At 38.5% G+C, this 22,983-nt stretch overlaps 1 protein-coding gene across 4 annotated transcripts; it reads right to left on the bottom strand.

Moving 5' to 3' along the window:
- Positions 1–1,868: 1,868 nt before the first annotated feature.
- On the bottom strand, positions 1,869–22,235 carry SNAP23 (synaptosome associated protein 23). Of its 4 annotated transcripts, none has more exons than XM_066552611.1 (8): positions 22,219–22,235; positions 13,946–14,051; positions 13,328–13,369; positions 12,001–12,049; positions 11,369–11,486; positions 7,835–7,987; positions 7,123–7,267; positions 1,869–4,599 (listed from the first exon to the last, which is right to left on the bottom strand). In XM_066552611.1, exons 2-8 carry the CDS (start codon positions 14,000–14,002, stop codon positions 4,534–4,536), a joined length of 630 nt encoding a protein of 209 aa, XP_066408708.1. In that variant the 5' UTR covers positions 14,003–14,051; positions 22,219–22,235; the 3' UTR covers positions 1,869–4,533. The 4 variants fall into 4 exon arrangements, with proteins under 4 accessions (XP_066408708.1, XP_066408705.1, XP_066408707.1 ...); XM_066552608.1 differs by lacking the exon at positions 22,219–22,235 and adding an exon at positions 21,869–21,962; XM_066552610.1 differs by lacking the exon at positions 22,219–22,235 and adding an exon at positions 21,865–21,921.
- Between the last annotated feature and the right edge of the window lie 748 nt (positions 22,236–22,983).

The raw sequence follows: 22,983 nt of genomic DNA, 5'->3' as shown, positions 1-22,983 counted from the left end.
TTCTATTCAGCAGCAATGTGCAAGAAGAGATGGTAGAACAGAACCATTGAAAATTAGGGAGTTAGGATTGCTATAAAAAAAATCTTACAATTGTGGGAAGAATTTCACTAAATCAATATTTCTTTTTTGTGATCACTAGTACATTTAGAAACCTTTCAATTGCTCATTGTTAGTCTCCTTTGCTGCCTTGGAGTTATGACAGCTATCAAAGCTTTTTTAGAGCAAAATGGAGAAAGCACCACATAAAATACTGATTGGAATCAAGTTAGTCCTAATTAACTAAACTTGTTCCAGAACAGAGGAAGACATATTTCTGTTGCAAGGAAAAAATAACTGGCTGATGCCTTGCCTGTTTTAACTCGCAGCAATGTACTGTGACTAAGTCACATGGTGGAATGCTGTTTTAGGCATTTCAGCACTCTAACCTATTAGTAGTTTTATATTGGGACTTTGTGTTTTCCCTTCTCATCACCCTCACCCTGCAACAAATGAAGCTATAAACCAATTTTATTTCTGTGCACAATTTTGCTTGCAGCTTTTTAGTTTTGGAATGACTGAGGTGGAACATTACCCTAGTTAACAATATAAACAATTTGTGTATTTTTTTCAGACCTACATCCCTTGCTCTCTAATTTTCCACTGCAGTAAGACACAAATTTCATTCATCTATTCCACCAGCATGTAGACACTGCATTGCTTTGAGCGCAGCAAAGGTGAATTGGCAACTGCAGGTCATTGTATGGGGTGAACAGCAAGTTGTTTCACCATACAGCATTCACAGAGGTGAGTTCTGCAAGTAGCTGTACAAGCAGCATGTCCTGCAGGTCATAATACAGTGACTGCTCTGCTAAAAAGCTGTCTTTCATCAAGGAGTAGACTAGCTTGAATTTACCAATTATTGTCTTTAAAGTGTGGAGAGGGAATGAAATCTTGAAATCAGAGGACAGAGCTGAAGAAACACTCCAGAAATGGGATATGGTCAATCAAAACTGAAATTGAAAAATCCAGAAAATTTTAAATGGAGTGACTACAACCAATTGTACCAAGATGAAATTGGGCATAGGGAAATAGACCAAAAGTTGTGAAAATTATTCCCTTTGAAATCCCTAAAATCAGGAATGAAAGGGAAACAAAGAGACAGAAGAGAAACAGAAGAATTGAAATTGCAGGGAAAAAAAACCAACCTGACATCCATGGGACATGTGCTGCCTCCTCATAATAGTTAAGTAAGCAGGCTGTCCCTACTTTCTTTTCCTGGTTACTGGTAGATATTAGGTAGTATATTAGAAGTACCTCTTTTTCAAGCTATTTCCAGGTATGCTAGTCTGTCTTGCAGGTCAGGAAGTGTTGCAAGTCAACAAAAGTCTCTACTTCCCCCCATACCTCCTCCCACTTAAGAGTGTTTTGGGAATCTGAGGCTGTGGTACTAGAGAAAATACCATTTAAATTGCCTCACAAATTAAATTGCTTTTGCAGTAGGTTAAATCTCTTCATTTCATCTACTGGACTAGTTATTTGCTATGTATCTGTTAGCAATACTTAACTAGAAAGTTTTAAGTTATTTTACTTTGTTCCTTTATCATCCTCGAGTATACTGCCATGTATGTCACAGTCTTTCAAAGAAGAGATGGACACAGTTCATAGTCTGCATTTAGGAGATGATTATGCAGGGATCAAAACCAGAGTGTTAAAGACCACAATATTCCTCTCCTCCCAACCACACCTATTCTTTTTTTAACACCGGGATTTCTGTGAAATAAAAATAGATGAGAACTTCCTAGTTGCATAATAGCAACTAGTTCTGCCAAGTTTTTCAAGGACAGGAAATTAGACAAAGACATTTCTAGAGAAAATAGTTTTAAAACACATTCAGTTATAAAAGTATATATTTTTTGTGCACAATATATAGTTTAACAATCAAAAGCAGAAACTGTAAACCTTCATTCTTAATAGCATTTAGACATACAAAGACGTACAAGTGTTGATTTCATACCATAGATATGTAAATTAAGCATCTATTCTATAGACAACAGTAAGACATCCAAGAAGCAAACTGTTTTTGACTAATATAAAGGCACCAACTCCCTCACAGATTTGGCTCTTGCTGCATCAGAAAATAGTATTGATACTCAGATAATATTCAAGAGTCTCAGAAATTATTTTGTGTGGTATTCACTGCAATATTACAGTTTTGATATACCAATCACATCATTTTATCAGCCAGCATGCTCATTTATTGGTAGAGATTAGGCAAGTCAAGGACAAGAACAATGGCAAGGGAGAAAACATTCCGATGTTTGGAATGTCCAAATGCTAAAGAGCAGGTTTGCACTGTGTAAGCAGAATAAGGTAACCACTTCAGTCTTCTGTTCCAGGAGACAATCATAATTAAATAACATATACTTTTGCTTTCACAACTAGCAGCAAATATTCATTAAGTTAATCTGAAGTTTTTAAGAAGGAAAAAAAGACATACAAAGTCTCTATGCAGGTGGCTGTTCGAAGTTTATTATGCAATGTTCTTAAAAGTATTTCTTTGCTACTTGCATTTTTAAGCACATTACCTTAATTTACTGAGTGGGTAGCTAGTGAGATTTTGAAATTCAGTAGCATTCCAACAATTACCGGAAGCTAGAGAGGAGCCAACCCACACTACTCAATATCTAGTCCCCTAAAAATGACTTTACCTTATTCACATAAGACAAACTACCACTGGCCTCTTTTTACATGCAGCTGCCCCATCCTTTGGTTGGTTGTTTGGGGTTTTTTTGTTTGGTTGGGTTTTTGTTTGGTGGATTGTTGTGGGTTTTGTGCGTGTGAGTGTTGCTTTTGGTTCTTTTTTCTTTAAATATCAAGTTGTCCTGGGACCTAACTGAAAATATACTGGTAACACTGACTGTTATTTCTACTAAAAAGAAAATAGAACACTTAACAAACACTGTCCTGCATTTTGGTGGATTAGTGTAATCTCTGACTCTGGGATTCAATATTGGTAGCCACAGGGCATTTGTGGACTGTCCTTCAAAAAAGCACCCCATAATGCTATTAAGTTTTAATTATTTGTCCAATCAACTTGGTTTGAAGATTTTTGCCATCCAACACTGAGTATTGCAGGTTAGTCCAAAGCATCATTTCCAACTTTAAAACAGGCATAATATACTGCTGGGTGGAGTGAAAATAACCTAAGTCACTTAGAATTTAATTAAGATTTCAAGAAAATCTTTTTATATTACATTAAAACCAAACCATTTTTCTTAACAGGACAGTGGTTTACCTCACCTGGTCAGAAACTCCTCTATTCTGCAATAGAGTAAGAACATTTTATTTGCAAGAAAGTTGGATATGTAATATTTCCAATTGCCAGTCCCAATGTCTTCAATAATAAACCAGTCAGGAATCTATTTAGAACTAGTTTATTTAGAACTAGCAAACAGTTCATAAATAGCTACTGCTTCCTCCAGACTTGTGACAAAGAACGTTCACAATAAGCTTCTCTGGTTTTGGTAGGTTTCAGAAGCACCCCCAAAGTTACTGCTGAGAGCAAACTCTGCACCAGATCTCAATCATTATTTTGCACTGGAGAAAGGCATAAACTGAACTCCAGTGAAAACTCGCCAAAAGAGAGTAAGATATGGGATGCAAGCAAGCTGCATGCTTTTCTACTCAGTTTCTTCCAGTTCAGATGCCTTATTTAAAGACTTCAGAGTTAGCTTTTAGATGAGAGGTGTAAAATTTTCCATCAAATAAATACCTTAGGGAGACAGTTTTATCTTTTTCTACTTGTGTGCATGGGGCTTAGATCAGATATGTATATACACACAACAAATATTACCAGAACAGTGTAGCATGATTAGTCATGGCCTCCAAACTGATGTCAATTTACAGTAAAGAAATGGCAACCTGTATATCCCTCTGGCTACCATTACCTTAAAGTTCATGTGGTTAGGAAGCGTTTTAAAGCCCTCAACCCACAAGTTGTAAGTAATGGGCCTCTTCAATTCTGTGATCCACAAATTCAACTCCAAACCAATCATGTGGTTTGGATTTTGTAAAACTATTGTTAGATGCTAGAGATACAAATCAGACAACATTCACCTAGTCCCTATTTTAGTGAAGACACTCAACTTATGAGGTATTTCAAACAGTGCAAAGTGCCCTCTCCAACTTTCCACAACTGTGAATTCAGGTTACCCCGCTTGTTCAACTTAAATAAAGGACTGAATTTCTGGTGCAGGGAAAAAAAAAAAAGAAACTGGGAAGAGGAATCAAACATGCAAGAAGATTCTCAAAGCCCTAACACTTTTAGCCCTGAGCAGTTTAAAGAAAGTGAAGGCAGATGAGTAGAAGGAAGTTGGCTGCTTTCTTGGAGTCAAGGCCATGTTTACATGAAGCAATAAAAGATAACTAATCCCTACAGAAGGGGTACTGCTTCATTTGTCCCAGCCCCTCTTATTTCAGAATAGAAGTTTCACAGATCCATGAATATGGTGGCTTGCAGCTGGAGAGGCTGTCATTGAACAATGAGAGCAGGCTTTAATTTTCAATTAGCTTCTTGGCTCTGATGTTTGCTTGCTCAATGCGTTCCCTGTTTGTATCGGCCTGAAAGAGAGAAATTCATAGGTCATTTGCAGACTCAATGCAAAACAATTAAAAAATTCAAACTGACATGAACTTCTGAATTGCAAGGTATCATCATTGTGGTAGAGAGAAGGGGAGCAACTTCTGTATGCTGGAGGTAATTTTTTTTTCCCTAGAGAGCATATGGCATCAATTTTGGTAGAAACAACAAAGAGAAAAAGGTTTTACTCTTTAGTTTCAAAGACACTTTCAAAACACATCAGCTTTCCTCAGCTGGTAAGGAAGCATGTTAACAAAACAAGGGAATAGAAATTCTCTCCCGGTGTTTAGACATCTTATGAACCTCTACAGAGAAAAAAGGTTGTTCTGAACTAGAAGTAATAGTAAAAACTGGGCCCATGGGCATTAAGTCAGATTTATTTTGTTTAGTGCAAATCCATAGTTTTCATTCACATCCCCTCCAATGTACTAGTGCTGTAACAATATGGTATTTTAAAAACAAGCTTTAGATTTTATTATTTTTTAAAGCATCAAAAGTCAGGTCACAGTATCTAGGTTGAACATGTCTGAAAATACAGTTTTACTGAAAGGTATGATAAGGAGTTTATAAGTAATTCCCCAATTATGCAGTGTGCTGTGGGGAATGTGCAGAAAGTGTAATATGCACAAAATCAGCCTCTGCCCTCACCATGAGTGGAACCCCTAAGAAGCTCAACCTGTGCCAAGTATTAGCACAGGTTGATGTGCCAAGTATTAGCCATTTCACACCTTTGTCTTGAAATGGGCTGGGCAGAGCACACTTGCAGTTCAAGTCCTTCCCTCCCATTCCCTCCTTCCTGCCTTTCGGGTCAAGGGGAGGGGAGGGACAAAAACCTTCCATGGAAAAGGGAGACTCTAATCTGTTAACAACACTTTGGAAATACTAATCTAGTTACTAGATCTTCTTCTAAGAAAAATCCAGTAATGTAAGTTTCATTATGGGTTTCTTCAGAGTAGGAGTCCTACATAACACTACCAAAAGTCACCCAGTCAAGCCTATTTCCCAGGTGAATTAGAATTCTTAAAAAAATAGAAGTATCAATTATATTCTGAAGTTAAATTCTATTTCTTTACATGATACTGTTGTTTGGAGATTTACAGACAACATTTGGTTTGGTTTCCATACTGTTCACTACATTTAAGAAGTTATCAACGTAGAAGGATTAATTTAAATATCCTGAGACAAGTTGCCAGTCTCAAAGTCAGGAATTGCACTTTCATTTTTATTCTGGTCTGCAAAGCAATTCTAACTTGTATACACCACATTTTATTTATTAGTAAGGTTTGATCAGCAAGATTTATTCATAATCTTATTCAAAATCACTAAACCAAAGGAGCATCAGGCCAAAAGAGATACTTGAATCTACTAGAAACACTATAACTAAAAACAGTAATTCCCACTAGCAGTTTATTTGACCAGGCAGTTTTCAGTCTGCTTTATAAGAATTTCACACCTCATTTTAAATTCAAAGAAATTTTCTAGTGTACTTCCAAGTGTCTGACTTTTTTAACATGGTAATCAGATGTGCAGTTTCAGGGAACAGTTAATGCATCCATATAATCATGTTGATTTGCCTTATCAATACTAAATTACTAGACAAAATTGAACTGTTGACACACATTCAACTGGCATTTTTGTCAGATCAGAGGAATTCCATTCCTCTTTCTTTTAAGTCCACTGCAACATTTCAGTGAGATTTTTAAAAGCCCATTTTGTCTTAATACTATAATTTCACAGTAATCAGTGTTTGCTTCTACTTTTTGAAATCTCTAATACACACTATTCATTAAAGGTTTTTCTTCCTTTCTCAACCAGGATGCCTATAAAATAACTTCCACTCATTTCAGAATACAGACATTTCTAAAATAGACTTAGCATTCTCATTAATCTTCCATTTGAAAGAAACCTCCCAAAATATATTTATATATGGTTAATCTGTTTGGAGAAGCTAACACTTAAGTAACAAAATTATATATAAAAAAGGAAGTTACTATAATTAACTTAATGTGCAGACCATTTCTCCATGCACCTACAAACTCCATTATTCCAAAGTCTCCCCAGGTCCAATATTAATTCATCCACAAGAATTAGGGCAATGAATAACTTGTGTTTTACTTTACATTGATTATAGTGACTTTCTAGGAATTTTGAAGAGCTATTGTTAAAAATATCTATTCTCTATCACAAGAAAAACAATTTCCTGTGAGTAACAATCCCCCGGATATACCTCCAGTAAGTGTTTGTACTTTTGATCCCATGAAGTTTATTAGTTTTCAGAGTAAGTAGTCATTTGTGCTGTATATTTAGGTTTCCTGGCACTCAAGCATTTGAATTTTAAGCTATATACCCTATATGTATCAAGGTGTATCTCTTGTTCAAATCACTGCAACCTAGAGGATAGCATAACCTTATCACATATTTGCTGCAAATACAGTGAGCACATTCCTAATAACCTCTGAGTTACAACCTCTGAATTGAGAGCAGAGAACACCTTTGACATTTACCTTTATATTTATCCGGTCTATTTGCTTATTCTGGGCATCAATCTCATTGCCCATATCCAAAGCCATGTTTTTCAAATTCCCAAGAATGTTTCCAACTTGAGCAAGATTTTCATCCATTTCATCTTCTCTGGCATCATTGGTTATTCTGTTCAAATAATTAAGACAATGTTTCAAGAATCAAGAACTTGCTTTTGTCTAGCATAGTTTTACTCTAGTAGAACTTGACTGTTGCACTATGCATTCAAACCAAGGTATGTTTTTCCCCCCCTTTTAAAACTCCCTGTACTCCAAGCAAGCATTCACCAAAAAAAAAAAGAGTGCTAAGCTAGCCACTACTACAAAAATAGCCTTAAAAATTAAAATAGTTACCTGAAGTTTAAGACGTGAGTTTCTCTCAAATATACTTTATGGCAGTAATACACCTTGATATTTTTAACAGTCCCCTCAATAACTAAGTACTAAGCCTTATAGTTCTCACATCCAGAAACAGTCTGACCATACCACCACTATGTAAAAAAAAAAAGTGTAGGATGAGCACTACAATACTGAAGGTGTAGGTGTCTGCCGTCACCTCTCCAAGACACAAACAATTCCGCCAAACAATACTAAAAGTTTTGATTTAGCAACTTGACCTAAAATGCATCTGTGAAAGAAGCTGACAACTAGTAACAGGATTTGTGCATTTGAGATTGAGGAATATGAGCTAGCAAACCTTGTAATATATCCACTACTTGGTCCTCCAGAAGTCTGAGGCTGCCGCTGATTTATACTTCTTGGTTGCATGGATATCACATGGTCTGCTGAGTTCTCTGTTCCATCTCCCCAGGTTGCTCTGTATGCTTTGCTGGCCTCAAAGTTCTTTGTCCTACTCCATAAAAATAAAAAATCTGAACCACTAAATCAGAAACATAGCTTCCTGACTGAAATTCAGTATTAATCTAGAATTTTCGTAAACATTTGTATTGTGCCCAAAAGAGATGAAATTTTGTACAGATAAAACTTTGTCTATATAATACAAGTTCTTGTATCTTGATAGTACAAACACAACTGAGTTACTCTAAGGACAGTGATTACTTTGGTCTTAAGCTTTAATAAAAGAACAGTAATTTGCTTAAAGCAATACTTTAACAGAGGGCAGAAGCTTATGACAGTCACAAGAAAGCTTACCCTGTCATAAAATAGAATTGCACTTATAACTGGAATTAATCTAGAGACAAGATTAGTTACCTTTCAGGAAGAAATGAGGATGAATGCAAAAACTCACTCAAACAAATACCTATATTATGCAAGAAAACCATTAATTGCTACTATTTTTTTAATCAAACATTAAAAAATTACTTGGCAACAGAAGAAGTTAATGTTTCTCATGTTAACTTTGATTATGAACTAACAGTAATCATGTTTAAGTAGTTCTTTCATTCTGCAATTCAATTGTACTAACTCCATTAAATCAATAAGCCAACTTGCCATTATACTTTTTCCATGTAAATCACAGGAGAAAAAAAAATAAAGAAAGCACACTGACACACAGCGGTCTCAAGAATCACAGAGCCATAAAAGCATGAGGAGAAGAAAACCTAGCAAAATAAACTTATCTAAATTGAGGTCTGTTCTCATTAATCCTGAAGAATTTATTTTGAGAATATTCTCATGTTCACCTTATTTTGTGGCATTTTCAGGTTTAAGCTAGACAATCCAGACACTGCCATTTTTCTGCTTCTTTAAACACCTGTGAAGGAAATCTGTAGTGTCTCAATACACCTAACTTTGCAATCAGAGGCAATTTCTGGAGATATTATGCCTTTCAGTAACCTGGACATTACACATTTGAAGAGTTGTGAAATTAGCTGTAATGAACAAATCTTCCCCTTCATTCTAAGGGTATTTATGTATTCAATATGGGAAATTACATCTCATAGGTCAGATCCTACAAAAAGTAATCTAAAATGAACATATTGAGGGGAAAAAATAGAATAATTTTGCCATTAATAGTGGAAATATTGCACCCAACAAAACCCTGAAGAAACGTAAACTAGTCAATTCTAGCTCCTTGTACATACACAGGCCTAAAGATATCTAAGTTTACTGCAACTAGATTGAGCATTGTATTTTAATCTCATTTATACTAAAGCCATAACTAGAAGAGATCTTTGTATGATTTGCTTCTGATGGAGCAAAGTCTTAGGTGCCAGAGGCAAATGTGAGGACTTCATCAATAAAAAACAAGTGACCTGAAGACTAGTTACACCTGTGAAGCAGACAGCCAGAAAAAAATTACTGTTCAAAATAAGCACAGTTAAGAAGAAAACTTCTCACCACCTGCTTTTAAGAGCTGTTTTTCAAATTACTATACATTCACATTTCTCAAGTTTCATTTCTGCAAAACTAAGGCAATTTACACAACCTGTCAAACCAGCAATGGCTCAAGCAGTTGCTCACCATTTCCACAGCTAATAATATCCTTTGTAGTAAGGGACATTCTCTATTCATGTCAGTATTACAAAACATCACAATCACAAGGAGAAACACATGCAGACAGACATCATGCACATGCAAGCACAAATGCAATAGAAACATCACTTCAGACAGCTGGTTACATATGCATCTGCACTACTAACACTGACCTTGTCCTAAAATCCACTTTCACCAGTTTAAGTGAATACAGCTTCTTATCCTAGTCTTCATTTTTAGAAAGCAAGCATCAGTGTTAGGAAAGAATGGAGAAGAAAGTAGTACACATCAACAAAAAGGCAAATTGTTAATAGTACATAGATTGTATAACAGTATTTTTTATTTTCACAAAGCTTTTATAAATAATCTAAACCTAGGAGAAATTAAAACAAAAAAAAACCAGTAATTCAGCAAGTGTTCTGATGTAGCTTATATAGCTTTATGCTTTTATGAAAAGTATGAAAAGCTGTGGAGGTAACTGATTGACAAATAACATTGAGAAAAGGGTTGGTGTACCAGTAGATACATGAAAGAGACTCACTCTCTTTCTTCTTTGCTGCCCTCTACTTACCCATTTTTTTTCTATACATTACTGTCCAGTTTGGTACACAACTACTTCTGTTCTTGTTATCTGTGTACTTGGAGTGCCACAAGAGTTCACAAATTCTGAGCTTGTTTAGTGTCAATAAGCTGCTTAGCTTCAGTGAAATAAGACTATTAACTACAGAAAACAAAGACTGAGTGTGTCAAAATGCTCAAAGTCCACCAGCTTGAGCCAACTAATATATAGCAGTAAGCACACCTATCCAGAAGTCAGGACATCTGCATTTTCAAGGGACTAAAGCACTAAGACTTTCAGCTTTAGAAGTCACATTTATATCTATCCTAAATGACCCTCTAAGTGCTATTCTCTTGGTTAAGCAGACTTAGCTACTCCAAGGAATATTTACCTAAACTTCTGCTACTTCTCCATTGAATGATAATTGATTTTGCTCATGCTAAAGAGCAAAAACCAACAAATGCACACACTATTCACTTCAGTCACTATACTCAATTTATGCCTCCTTCATTTGGATGGGCTGTGATCACATCCAATTAACACAAACAGTTTGGTACTTTACTACTTAAAGCTAGGACACCATCAAAAATAATTCTGACATTGCTCAGACTGTTTACTTGTTTAAAAGTACAAATCAAGTGTCATACTAAAGATTAGATTACTCAACTGATTTAGATATGGCAGCCATAACACTGATGTTATAAAAGCAATGTGAAGCAGGCCTGCAAGAATTTATGTAGTCACTAGTGAAAAGATTAAAGCTTTAACACCAGTGTCTGCTCTGTTCTCCTAGTCTCACCCTCCCTAAAGTATGAATAAGTTGTCTTGCTTTTAAATTAGTACAAGAGTATTTTGTGAAAAAATTATTTTTGGAAGCAAATTTCTAAGAGACAGGCACTTACATATAGCTATTTGCAGTTCAATTTGGCCTCATCTGCATGGATATTAATAATCTTCTACTAAATAGAAGCCTTAAATAGATTAGGCCAGAACTGTGCAGGATGCTATATAGCAGCTATATTTACAGTAAAAGGGGCACAATGTTTGGTTAGATACAAGTTAGCTTTAGTTACTCCCATACAATTTTAAAAGGATGCAGCTCTACAAATCAAAACAATCAATTTTGTTAGAGATTCAGCATTTTTTAATTAGCTCTTTAATTAGTTAATATTTCCTGGTACAGTAGCTATTGGGAATATTCCTAGAGCTCTAGGCCCAAGTACCAATATAACTGACCTGTTGCAAGGACAGACACAGAGCCCACAGCATTTGTTGAGCTCTGTCAGTGTCTTCTCAGCTTCTCTCATGTCCTTGTTTATCTGGTCCATGCCTTCTTCTATACGATTTAGTTGTTCTAGAAGAGAAACAAATAACCTGACTAAACATGGACTGGGAGAAGTGGGCAAAATTAACATTTCTTTATAGCAGGAAGAAGTTTCAGTTCTATCTTTATATAAAGACCATTGACATTTTTCTTTCCTGCCTTCTAGGATTTTTTTTTAATTTTTAAGAAAGATATTCAATGAGAGGTTTTGGTTACTACTTTGCAAATATCTTCCCCATCCTTAGAGCAGCATTTCTATTGCTACTTTTAGAATAAATGCAGCTAGTTACATTCATGCCAGGTGGAAGAAAGCAGCTTCTGTAGCAGAGCTGTATTACATTGTAACTATCATTACCTCTCAACGACTTTAAAACATATTTTAAATACTACAAATACCTAGGAATAACCAACTAGGAAATCTCATTTTTACCTAAATAGTCTTTAATAATAAGCCTTTAGTTTCAACAACAACTCTTCTATGATAGTTCTTTTCTTACACTCATTACATTCTAATATTGATTTTTAGTGTTAGGGAAGAACTTACCTCCTTGCTCATCCAGCATGGTAATAGTTTTGATGCCAACATCCTGGGACTGGAGAAAGAAATTTAGTTGCAGATATAAAATGAGACTGCAGTGCAAAATCAGAAGGTCTGGATAGTAAATTTGATAATTCATCCAAGATTATAATAAAACACTGTACTTAAAATAATTTCTGTAGTAAAGCTATTAGAAGTCTCAAATTACCAGCTATGTTAGTGTGACAGGTAAGGCGCTTATCAGCCTATCTCAATTAGTGGGGCTTTTATGGTATTTTTGTGAGGTTTTTCTTACATTACAAAAGATGATAAAATTTACTGTAATACTCAGATTGAACTGTGACAACATCTAGCTAGAAAAGCAAAGCTAGCTGTGCTTCATTTTGAGAACTAGCATTTGGTTTATTCATCCCTACATCCTTCAAAAGGGCTTACAAGGCCTTTAGTCCTGGGAGCCAGAATGAAAGCAAGCAAAACAAAGCCTGCAAAATAATTTCTAAGAATTTAGCAGTTAGGAATATACTACAGCAGAGTAGTGTAAGAGCTCTTTGCTGGCTCAGTGTCTGGGAGTTGCATGCAAGTTGCACCCATGTTTTACTGTAAACTGGCAGCATAGAATGAATCAGGAAACTATGATACCAAAAGAAATTATGTTGGCTCATGACATTTACTTAACACTTGTGTGTGAAGTATTCATCAGGCTACAGTGATCAAATGCCTTACTGGCAACAGCTGCATCTTCAGCAACCAGAACTGTGCAGAGGAGTAGGATTCCTCATACAACTTCACTTTGATAAACCCAAATACAGAATTGTTTCAAATAATGTAAAAGGGTGTTAAGAGTTTCCTTATCAGTTAAAACTGATGAAAAGATTGTAAGAAGATGTATGCAGAATAACTTGTTTGAACCAGGAGCAGTCATACTCTACCACCTCACCCAGCTGACCCCTACTGTCCTCATTAGTGAAACATTTCTAAACTGTTCACAGACAAAGTGAGCTGAAATACAGACGAAAGATGTTATGAAATGCAAATTTTGCAGCAGCCAAAGACATAACTGACCATCAGAAGACTTTTTACAACTAATCTGTAACATTTGGAGATCAGATCCTTTTACTTAAAACAGGTAAAAAGGAAATTGATTCTTCTGTAATCTGATAGAATGTGAAAATCATGTAGGTTATATCATTCTAATGCTACTACTCAATTAAGGCAGCAACTTCTAATGATGAAGTGTGTGTGTCTTGAGAAAGACAAAAAACTGTTTAAAATTACAGTTACCATGCCCCTTTTATATTTCATAAATCCAGAGAATTCAAAAGCTTTTTCTTACCTCAATGGCCAAGCCAAGAATCCTCCTTGTGCTTTCCAAAGACTAGAAAGTGAATTTTAAAATGAGTGCATTAATTACTTATACACACATCAGTATCTGAAAGTCTTCTCTGTCAGTTCATTGTAGTAAGGCAATAGTACACACCTTGTACACCAACAGTTCATCACCTTGTCTATATTTAATACATGCTACAACATATTGGCAGCACATTAGTTTTTCTTTGTTTTTAGTCCTTGCTATTATTTTTCTTATCCCATTGGAAAGTCTTAAAAAAGATAACATATTCAAATGAATTTTAGTTAAATAAGAAAGCCATGAAGTATCAATACAATTAACAATGCTGTAGGTAACCAAATTCTATCATATCTGTAATCACAACTGGTTGATCAGCACTCAGTTAAGTAAGTAAGTAAGTAAGGCTTCAAAATTCAGCAGTTAAAACTCATTCTTATTTTTAGGAGTAGTCTTCACTCCAGTATTCACCAACTAAAGTGAAAACTTAAAACATTCAGCTATAACCTTGCAGAATCATTATCCTGGTCTGTATTTGTTTTTAAAAGATATTCTGATCTTGTTAGGCAAATACTGTAATCCCAGATGTTTTCCTATAATATTTACCTCATCAGTGACCTGGTTGGCCCTCAGCTGAATTTCTTCAGGTGATAGCTCATCCATGATGAGGAAATACTACTTGTAAGGAATCACGTTAAAGAGAACCTTCCCCCTGTAATAACAGATACCAAGTAAGCATTAGAATTATCATTTCATCAGTATTTTGAGTTGAAAGTAGAAGATAGTTCAAAGAATGAGAGCCTATACATTTCATTATGCATAGTAAAACATCTCATTAGGACTAGAAGACACTAAAATGACAGAAGACACTAAAATGACTAGAAGACACTAAAATCAGCTGATATGACCTAACTGAGGAGCTAAAAGAAATACAGGAACAATCAGTATATGAAGAACATTTTTTTGGCTTCCTAAACATTTTTGAAAAAATTCTATAGTTAGTAAGGTAAAAACCAGGAAATAAGGTCTTAATGCTTAATTCTCCATGCTGGAAAAACACATTAGTTTGCCCAGTAATCTAGAAATAAATTTATTAAGACATTTAAGTTATTAGTATAAACTTTAAGTGTTCTTTCCATTTCCATTGAAGAATTTAAATATCAGAAAAAGGAGAAACATTTTCACAGATGAAACACCACCTAAAATGATCCCAAGTAAGACTCTAGAAATGGTTGTTGTTATTGTATGGTGAATTCCTCAAATGCAAAAGGATCCACAAAGGTTTTAACTGGCATGTCTGAAACTGTAGCAAAGGTTTTCTAATCTACCTTTCTCATAATAAGCACAGGGTAATAACTGAGTCCCAAGACACCATGATCTACCTTTTGCTAAAAACAGAAGATATATATTTTGCCTAAAATACCAGATAAATTAGCAATCCCATCAATAAGTGTATTCCTATCTGAGACAGGTTTTTCAGAGTTAAGAATCTGCATTTTTGTTGGAGGAATGGTAATAAAGCCATCACTCCTAGCAATGGGAAAACAGAGCTCACAAGCTATACGAGAATTTAATGAGATAGCACATAAGCTGAGAAATAAGAGGATATTTCTCCCCCCAAATTTTCCCCCTTAATTTTAAATTACTCCTTGATCTTTCACATGAGTAGCTTGCAATTAAGTTCATGGTACTCATGGATATAATTCCAAACATCCTGCTTGACTTGACTACTTTTCCCCTACAAGATCAGTATTTTATAATATCTAACAAAAGTAATTGCTCCTAGGAAGTTAAATTTATGCAGATTTGCCCAGCTGTTACCCCACAGCTCTTCACAAGGAGTGTGCATTACTCTGATGGTGAACTGAAATCAAGACCCCTAAATCCTTTACAGCTGAAGTACTTAAAGATTTAAAGAACATTTCAGCAGGTTTGGTCTTCAGCACCTAGCATAGCCTGAGACTATAGCTCTAGGAGATTTCTGTAAAGTAGATGTCAGTGCATGTTAGTGTTTGCTATCATTAAATAAAAAAAAACAAAACAAGATATTCTCATACAAGGCCTCTAACTCTGTTTTCAGTAGTCCAGTTTCAGTGTATAATCAGTAAATTATCTTTTCATTCACAGGCTTAAGTTCCTTTTATAAGGTTTATCTGAGGCAGTCCCAGCTTTGAATTTGAGAACACTCTTCAAGCTGATTTGCACACCTAAGGACCAGTAAACCTGAGACAGGGAGGAAAGTACCTATTTTCACTGAATAAGATTAAGCAACATCTCTGGGCAACCTGTTCCAGTGCTCAGTCATCTGCACCATGAAAAAGCTTTTCTGCATATTCAGGTGGAACTTCCTGTGCATCAGTTTCTGCTCTTTGCCTCTTCTCCTGTTGTTGGGCACCACTGAGAAGAGCCTGGCTCCATTCTCTGACACCCTCCCTTGAGACACTGATAGACCTTGATGAGGTCCCCTCTCCATTGTTTCTTCCCAAGGCTGAGCAGGCCCAGCTTCCTCAGCCTTTCCTGGTAAGAGAGGTGCTCCAGTCTCTTAATTATCTTCCTAGCCCTTTGCTGGACCCACTCCAGGAGCTCCATGTCTCTCTTGTACTGAGGAGCCCAGAACTGAACACAGCACTCCAGACATGCCCTCACCAGGGCTGAGCAGAGGGGCAGGATCACCTCCCTGGACCTGCTGGCAGTGCTCTTCCCGATGAACTCCAGGTTCCCACTGGCCTTCTTGGCCACAAGGGCACTGCTGGCTCAGTCGTTGTCCACCTGAACCCCCAGGTTCTTGGCAGAGCTGCTCTCCAGCAGGTCAGCCCCAGCCTGTGCTGGTGCCTGGGGTTATTCTTCCCAGGTGCAGGACCCTGCACTTGCCTTTGTTGGATTTCTGACAGTTCTTCCCTGCCCATCTCTCCAGCCTGTCGAGGTCCTTCTCAAGGGCTGCACAGCCCTCTGGGGTATCAGCCACTCCTCCCAGCTTTGTGTCATCAGCAAACCAGTTCTAACAGCTGACAGACAGGCTTTGTGTTCCCCTAGCTTGCTCACATCTTTATGAGTAGCTCCAGTGACAGCCAGCAAGAAGTTCTATAGAAATGCACAGCATTCCACTCACTTTTGCCCAAAATTAATAGCATTTTGTCTTGACACTGTTTATAAATTGACCTAACAATCAAGAAATCCAGCTTCAAGATGTGGAGGAAAAACCCTTCCAACACAGCAGACACAGAGGGAAAAAAAAGTTACTTCCAGGATTTTTCAAAGCTGAGTTATGCAAGTGCTTATCTTCTGATGCTCATATTTGGACACCTGTAGTGCTTTGCCTCTTGTGACATGAAACCATAATTTAAAGCTCATATAATTGTGAGGGTATTACCTGTGTGAGTAAGCTAAGTAAAACCATTCAGAACACTTGGTTAAGATAAATGTTCTGACAACCTTTATCATAGATAAAGGGTTCAGCTATTTGCTGAGCTTTTCTGATAATTTCTTGAGGTCTTATGTCACTGAAAAGTGACAGAACATTTCTTTCTTTCAACTTCCCAGCAAGCTTATCTGCTTCACTTTTCAGACGTTACCATTAGATTATATAAAACAAGACATATTAAGATTTCCTTATTAAGACAGGCATAAGAAAGCATGCTCTTTGAATTAGTATTATTATAATGTCTGTTTAAAGTTGAATATCCAAGCCAAATGCATTAGACTCCAAAAACCCATAGTTTTATTCCTGTTAGTTTGCAGCATTGCTTTTGTAAGCACAGACACAATCTACATGGTAGCTCTGCAGTGGCAATTAGTGCCATAAGGCAGAACAGAAAAACACATTCTCTAGGCAATAAAAACTTCTCACCACATGGCAGTTTAAAAACATTAAAAAAAGCACAAAACACTAATTTAAAACAAACAAAACATTTCCAAAATAGCCTGTTTCCAAAGACGTGAATACAGACTCAATAGCTACAGGCCTAATTGAAATAGCTGAACAAAGCAGGTGCCCTTCATGCAAGATACCTCAAAAGAAATTTTAACAGCCAAGATGAGGCCATTTGTATTGAAGTAACTCAGCTGTTCCAACAGAACACAATATACATACATACAGAAAGGATACTCGTTTACCCATCTTTCTGCCTAGGAATCAGAAAACATCCTTGGAGGTATCTTACTCCAATGTTAATGGTATACGGCAAAATTTATAAGGCATTAAGATTACTCAATAAAGACAAAATATACAGAGAGAAAAAAACTTGATATGGTTATTATCATTTGTTATGAAAATATTTGCTAAGGCAAGCATTTATTTTAACATTGATACTCAATGTCTATTTTCTTCACCTTCCCTCCCCTACCATTTACAAAATCCTAGCCACAAAATAACCAAAGTAAAAAAAAAGAGAACAGCCTACGAAGATATTTCATAATTATATCAATATTCTGCTATTTTTAATTTTCTTTCTAGATGGGCAAACTTTAAACAAGAATCTAAAGTACCTTAAGACAAAGCAGTACTCCTTTAAGGAAGGATGTGATGTCAGCTTTGTTTACTTTCTTTTATCAGTTTTCTGCAGTATTTGCTCAGTTAAATACATTTCAGTACAACTCCCCTTCTGCCCCCTTCATAGGAAGGCCTGGTACTTGCAGAGTATGCAAAACTAAACTTGCTACAAAAATGTACTTTCTTGAGGTAACTGGGCTCATTAAACCTTCCTACTAGGAAACAAATTACAACACATTCATTACCTTAACTATCACTGCCCTACAAAAAGGAAGATTCATTGAGAAACCAGAGCAGCAAGGAAATAAACACACGGCCATCAAATTTTTACTGCTATGCTTTATTTGGGAGATTGTACAAACTAGAAAGAGTTCTTTGAAATTCCAATTCCAACCTAAAGCTTTAGATCTCTTCACAAGACTACTCATGTTGGGCTAAGCCATCCTGTAGGTTCACCACTATATAATACATAACATAACTACGACATTGCTGCCCAAGCCAATTAAGGATGGATTAAGCTTAAGTTACTTCTATCTCCTGGAGAAGAGGAAACAAACTTATGTGTGCACAGCCTTTTTTCCATTTACTATCCATTTAGTCATGGCTCCAAAAACCCTGAAAAACTTTCAATTCACTCTCCTATGTGAAATTCTTAGGCTGGAGAGGACTGAAAGACAAAGCAAAGGTTATTGCAAAATAATGAGGGACACAAGAAGCACTTTTGGGGTGATTTTATCACGGTCCATTCAAAGCATCACTGGCTTAGAGATCTTAATTTTGTTAATCAACACTCACAGAGCAGTGGAAGCATTTTAGTGGGTTCTCTGTCTAACTTGGAAGGTGGAAGGTGACAGACTGATGTGAGCTATGGCTTGGTCTCTATTAGCAGGAGGGTGATCCTGGGAGACTACAGTGCAAATTTTTCCTTGGGAAAAGCACTGCTCACACTGCCACATTTGCGGTGGATCAGTCCCAAGCAATGAGTTCTGTCCCCAGCTACTGAACTAGGAGCTAACATCTGCCAAGGCAGAACTTTCATAGTGTGAGAGGAGCAAATTCAGTGTTAGGAACCCCCCTGGTGACCTGTCTGACCACGTCCCCAGGTTTAAGTACCTGCTTGTGATCAGAAAGCTACGGAAGTATCACTTCATCCAACAGTAGTTCACTGGCTGCTTTCCTGACAATAGGCACATTAAAAACTTTGGGGGGGGGAGGTAATAAAGCATTTGAATTGAAAGACCCTCAAGACTTAAAGCATTGCTGTATGCAGCCAGCAACAACATAATCACATCTGCCACCCACCTTCCCAGAGCACACTGTAAAAAATTAACATAAAATCTTTTTTTGTTGTCTCTCTCATGGGCCTAAAATACCCCACTGCACTACTAAGGGTTTTCCTTGCAAGTATTTTCATTTTCATTCAGAATTACTTGCCAACTGGAAGCCAGTTATTTATACCAACACACTCAGCTTCCAATGCAGACAAGTTTCAGAAGCCATTACAACAGTGACTTTGCACAGCATTTTTAAGGTTTTTTTTTTCAATACCAATAATCTTCTGGGATTTATAAGACACTTCCATAGCAATGAAAGCTATAGTAGGCAAGTTACATTATTTAAATATGCTCTTCTTCAGCACTTAGCTGAGAAGTAATTCTAATGCTTATTGTCATTGTCTCTAGGAAAAAAGAAAACTTAATTCCTTGCTATATGACCACCACAACACATTAAGGCTGTGCTGTCCAAAATACTCAAAAACCTTACTGATCTTTATGAATTTAAATTAATTGCAGGGTGCCACAATGCTGATAAAGTGCTTGTTCAACTCCAATTACACTGTCCACATCTGGACAGGGAGAGACTGACAAAAGCAACAAGTTTCCTAAAGCCAGACAGCTCTACTTGCACCAGATCAATATTGTTTGATTGCTGGCACTTTCACAAACCCACCCCGAATAAGATTATTGTTCTGCATCTCTGGCTGACAAGAAGCAGTTTTGTACCTCTGATAGGCTGAATTCCTTTCAGAATTTTGAATGCAATTCAGAAATGGATATATCCATTACATTTGCTACACATCATAAACTACTTCCTTATTCAGCATCTGAAGGTCCTCTATTTGCACATACCCCTTTTCCTGTGAAGTTATGCTTTTAATCAATATCCCAAACTTCCCTTCCTCTTTCACTGATAATTTGTAAACTGGGGGGGAGAAGGAAATAGCCTATCCAGTGCATCTACAAGTATAATTGAGAAATACAGCTTATGCCTTCTTACCACAAAGATAGGAACTAGCTGCTGATACAACCCAGCTGCTGCAGCAACTGACTGGAAGCCAGTATCTCATGAGCTGTATTTTTAGCTGTCAGTGAACAAGTACAGCCTCAGGTGATTGCAGATGCTCTCAGTTCCTTCTCTTGTAAAGGGAGCTGTTGCCTTCCCCAAAAGATGGAAAAATGAATGAAACAATATTCTTAGATATGTGAATGTTAAGTATGAATTTCCTGTGCATGATTACAAAGATCAAAATTAGACAGCTTTGCGTTTAGTGATGGAGGTTTTTCTGTTCTCTCAAATTCTTGATATCACTAATACGGAAAAGTTGGGTTTTTAAAACCCTTCCTTAACACAAACAGCTATCCTACTTGCTAGTTAGCTGAAATTCAGCCCAGCTAATACAGGGTGGCACAAGGCATCAGCACCAGAATGTACTCCACCAGAAATTATTATGTCTACAAGATAAATGAATAAAGCATCTGTGGCCCTGGAGGAAGAGGCCAGGGCCCAGGACCAAGACACTACTCTGCATGCTTCCTGCTTTCCCTTATCAGCTTCCTGAACACACTGCACAGAGGCGATAGCACAAAGAATAGGCGCTACCAATGCCACCTCCTTTGTGCACTGTGTTCAGTTCTACTCTCACCTCAACAACTCATTTTTGCCCCTGAAAAAGCCTCATGAAACCTCCTCCAAATCACATACTGGCCAATACAAATTCATAGTCCAACTTTGATCCATTTACTGAGTTACAGACTCCATTTCTCCTAAAGACACAAACTGTGCTATATAACTGTGCCCCTACTTCAAAAACTGCAGAGCAGAGGAGGTCAGGCTAGACTGGCTACTAGACTGCCAGTAAGCAATAAGGGTGCTCAATTGGATCAATCAAGCAAACAGTTGATATTACAAGTGGATCTGCCTTTGGCCCTAAACACCTTCCTACATAACTGTTCCCTCTACAGCACAGAATCACCTTTGTTTATGAAGGGGAAGTAAAATAACACTCTTAGTTCTAAAGACTGAGCATCTAGTACCCTTTTTCAGAGAACAAAACAAAAAGTTAGGCAAATAGTTAGAGAGGTTGCATAAAGAAATTTCCCAAGTTCCCTTAGATCGTTTACTTAGAGTGTCAAGTCATGTGCTGACTTACCATTAAGTGAAACAGAAAGAGAAAACAGTGAAAAAAGCGAAAAATAAAGCTGACTCATTAGTAGCTTCCCAGAAGCACCAAGGGCATCGAGAGGTACAAGTGAAAGAAGCACAGGAAGCACTTCGATTCTTATTGTTTACTACATTAACACTACAGCATTTTACAGATTAGTCTAAAGGCAGCAAAACACAATACATAAGCTCAATAAGAAGCAACAAGAGGTGGGTTTTCTTCTGGGCCCTACTAACAGCGCAATTCACGGGCTCCCACCAAGCAAATAAAAACCACCTGGACATAGCATTGCCATCCCCACTAGGGGCGAGCCCACGAGGCCTCCTCGCACACGGGGGCGGGAGCAGCCCACAATTGAGGAGGGGGCTCGGAGGACCTGAGCCCGGCGCCCCGGCCACCCCATTGCCCTGCGCAGCCGATACAGGACGGCAACCGCAACGGGCCAGGCCCGCCTAGCCCCACTGAGGCCTCCGGCAGCCACAGCCCGCCCCGCACAGGGCGCTACGCGGCACGGAGGAGGACGCGGACCGGATCACACAGCCTGCCGCCTTACCCGGGGCGCTGCGAGCTGCCAAAGCCCAGCCCGTCACACACCTACCGGCACCGCCACAGCCACCGCCGCTCCCTTACGCCGGGCCGGGCCGGGCCGTCCCTTTAGGCTCCCATGTCCCGCCCGTCCCCACTGCCGAGCGCCGGCCCGCGCGCGTCACCACCGCCCCCGGAAGCGGGCCCGGGCCCGCCCCGCTCCTCCGCCACTCCCAAGGTGGCGGCGGGAAGGAACCGCCCCCGGCGCCCCCGCACCGGCCGGAACACCGGCCTGTGTACACCCGGCAGGGCGCCATGCGAGGGGTGCTGCGCCTCCTTCCCTCCCCCTTGAAGTGTGGGTGTGGGGGTCTCAGTGGCGGGTGTGGGTGTGCATGTGGTCGCCCGCGGTCCCGCCGTGCTTACCGGAGCTGTGGCAGCAAACAACGCAGTACAGAAGTGGCCCTATTTGTATCGGTGGGGTTTTTCTCCAGTTTACTCTCTACTAGGACGAGTGTCAGCGTCCTTCTGCCACCAGCGGAGAGGAGGGCAGAAAGGGAAAGCTGCTCCTCGTTATCACCGACCTTATCCTTTGCAGCTGAACCGTAAAGGCTTTCCTGAGGTATATTCCTTCTTGGGTGTGGATAAATTCGTCCCTAAGGCTGCTGTCGGGCTGTAAGCACTGAAAGCACAGCCGGTAGCTTTCACAGCATGACGTCCTGCATCTAAAGCCCCTCTTCCAGTGGAACTGCGATCTCAGAGCTGGGTCTTGGTTTCCGTCGCCTCTCTCAGCATCTTGGGATGCTCCAAGTCCCTGTGGACGTTGGCCTCGTGAAAGGTCCCGGTGCAGTAAGGCTTATTGCACACTGCACAACCCGCGCCCTTCTCCTCCTGCCTTAAAAATCGCCCCTGGAGCAATTTCCCAGGCACGGCCACCCTGGCAGGCGTGATGTCCACGGCACCTCGCTGCTGAGGTACCCGCCGTCTGCAGCGTCTGATTTGTAGAGCGGTAACACGTAGCACTATGCGTGTTTAAAGCGCTGTGTTTACACATAACAACAATAACCTCCATTATCATTATCAGTTGGTAAATGCCCCCAGCTGGCCGGTGCTGGTGCCCTCGCCATGAAGTTCGTTCTCCTGTCGGCTGTCCACGATTGTCACGCTGCCGCCAGGACTGCATTTCCCGGC

Source organism: Molothrus aeneus, chromosome 6 (genome assembly GCF_037042795.1).
Source record: "Molothrus aeneus isolate 106 chromosome 6, BPBGC_Maene_1.0, whole genome shotgun sequence".
NCBI lineage: Eukaryota > Metazoa > Chordata > Aves > Passeriformes > Icteridae > Molothrus > Molothrus aeneus.
The sequence above is the reverse complement of the archived record's forward strand: the minus strand, read 5'-3'. Positions and strand labels throughout refer to the sequence as shown.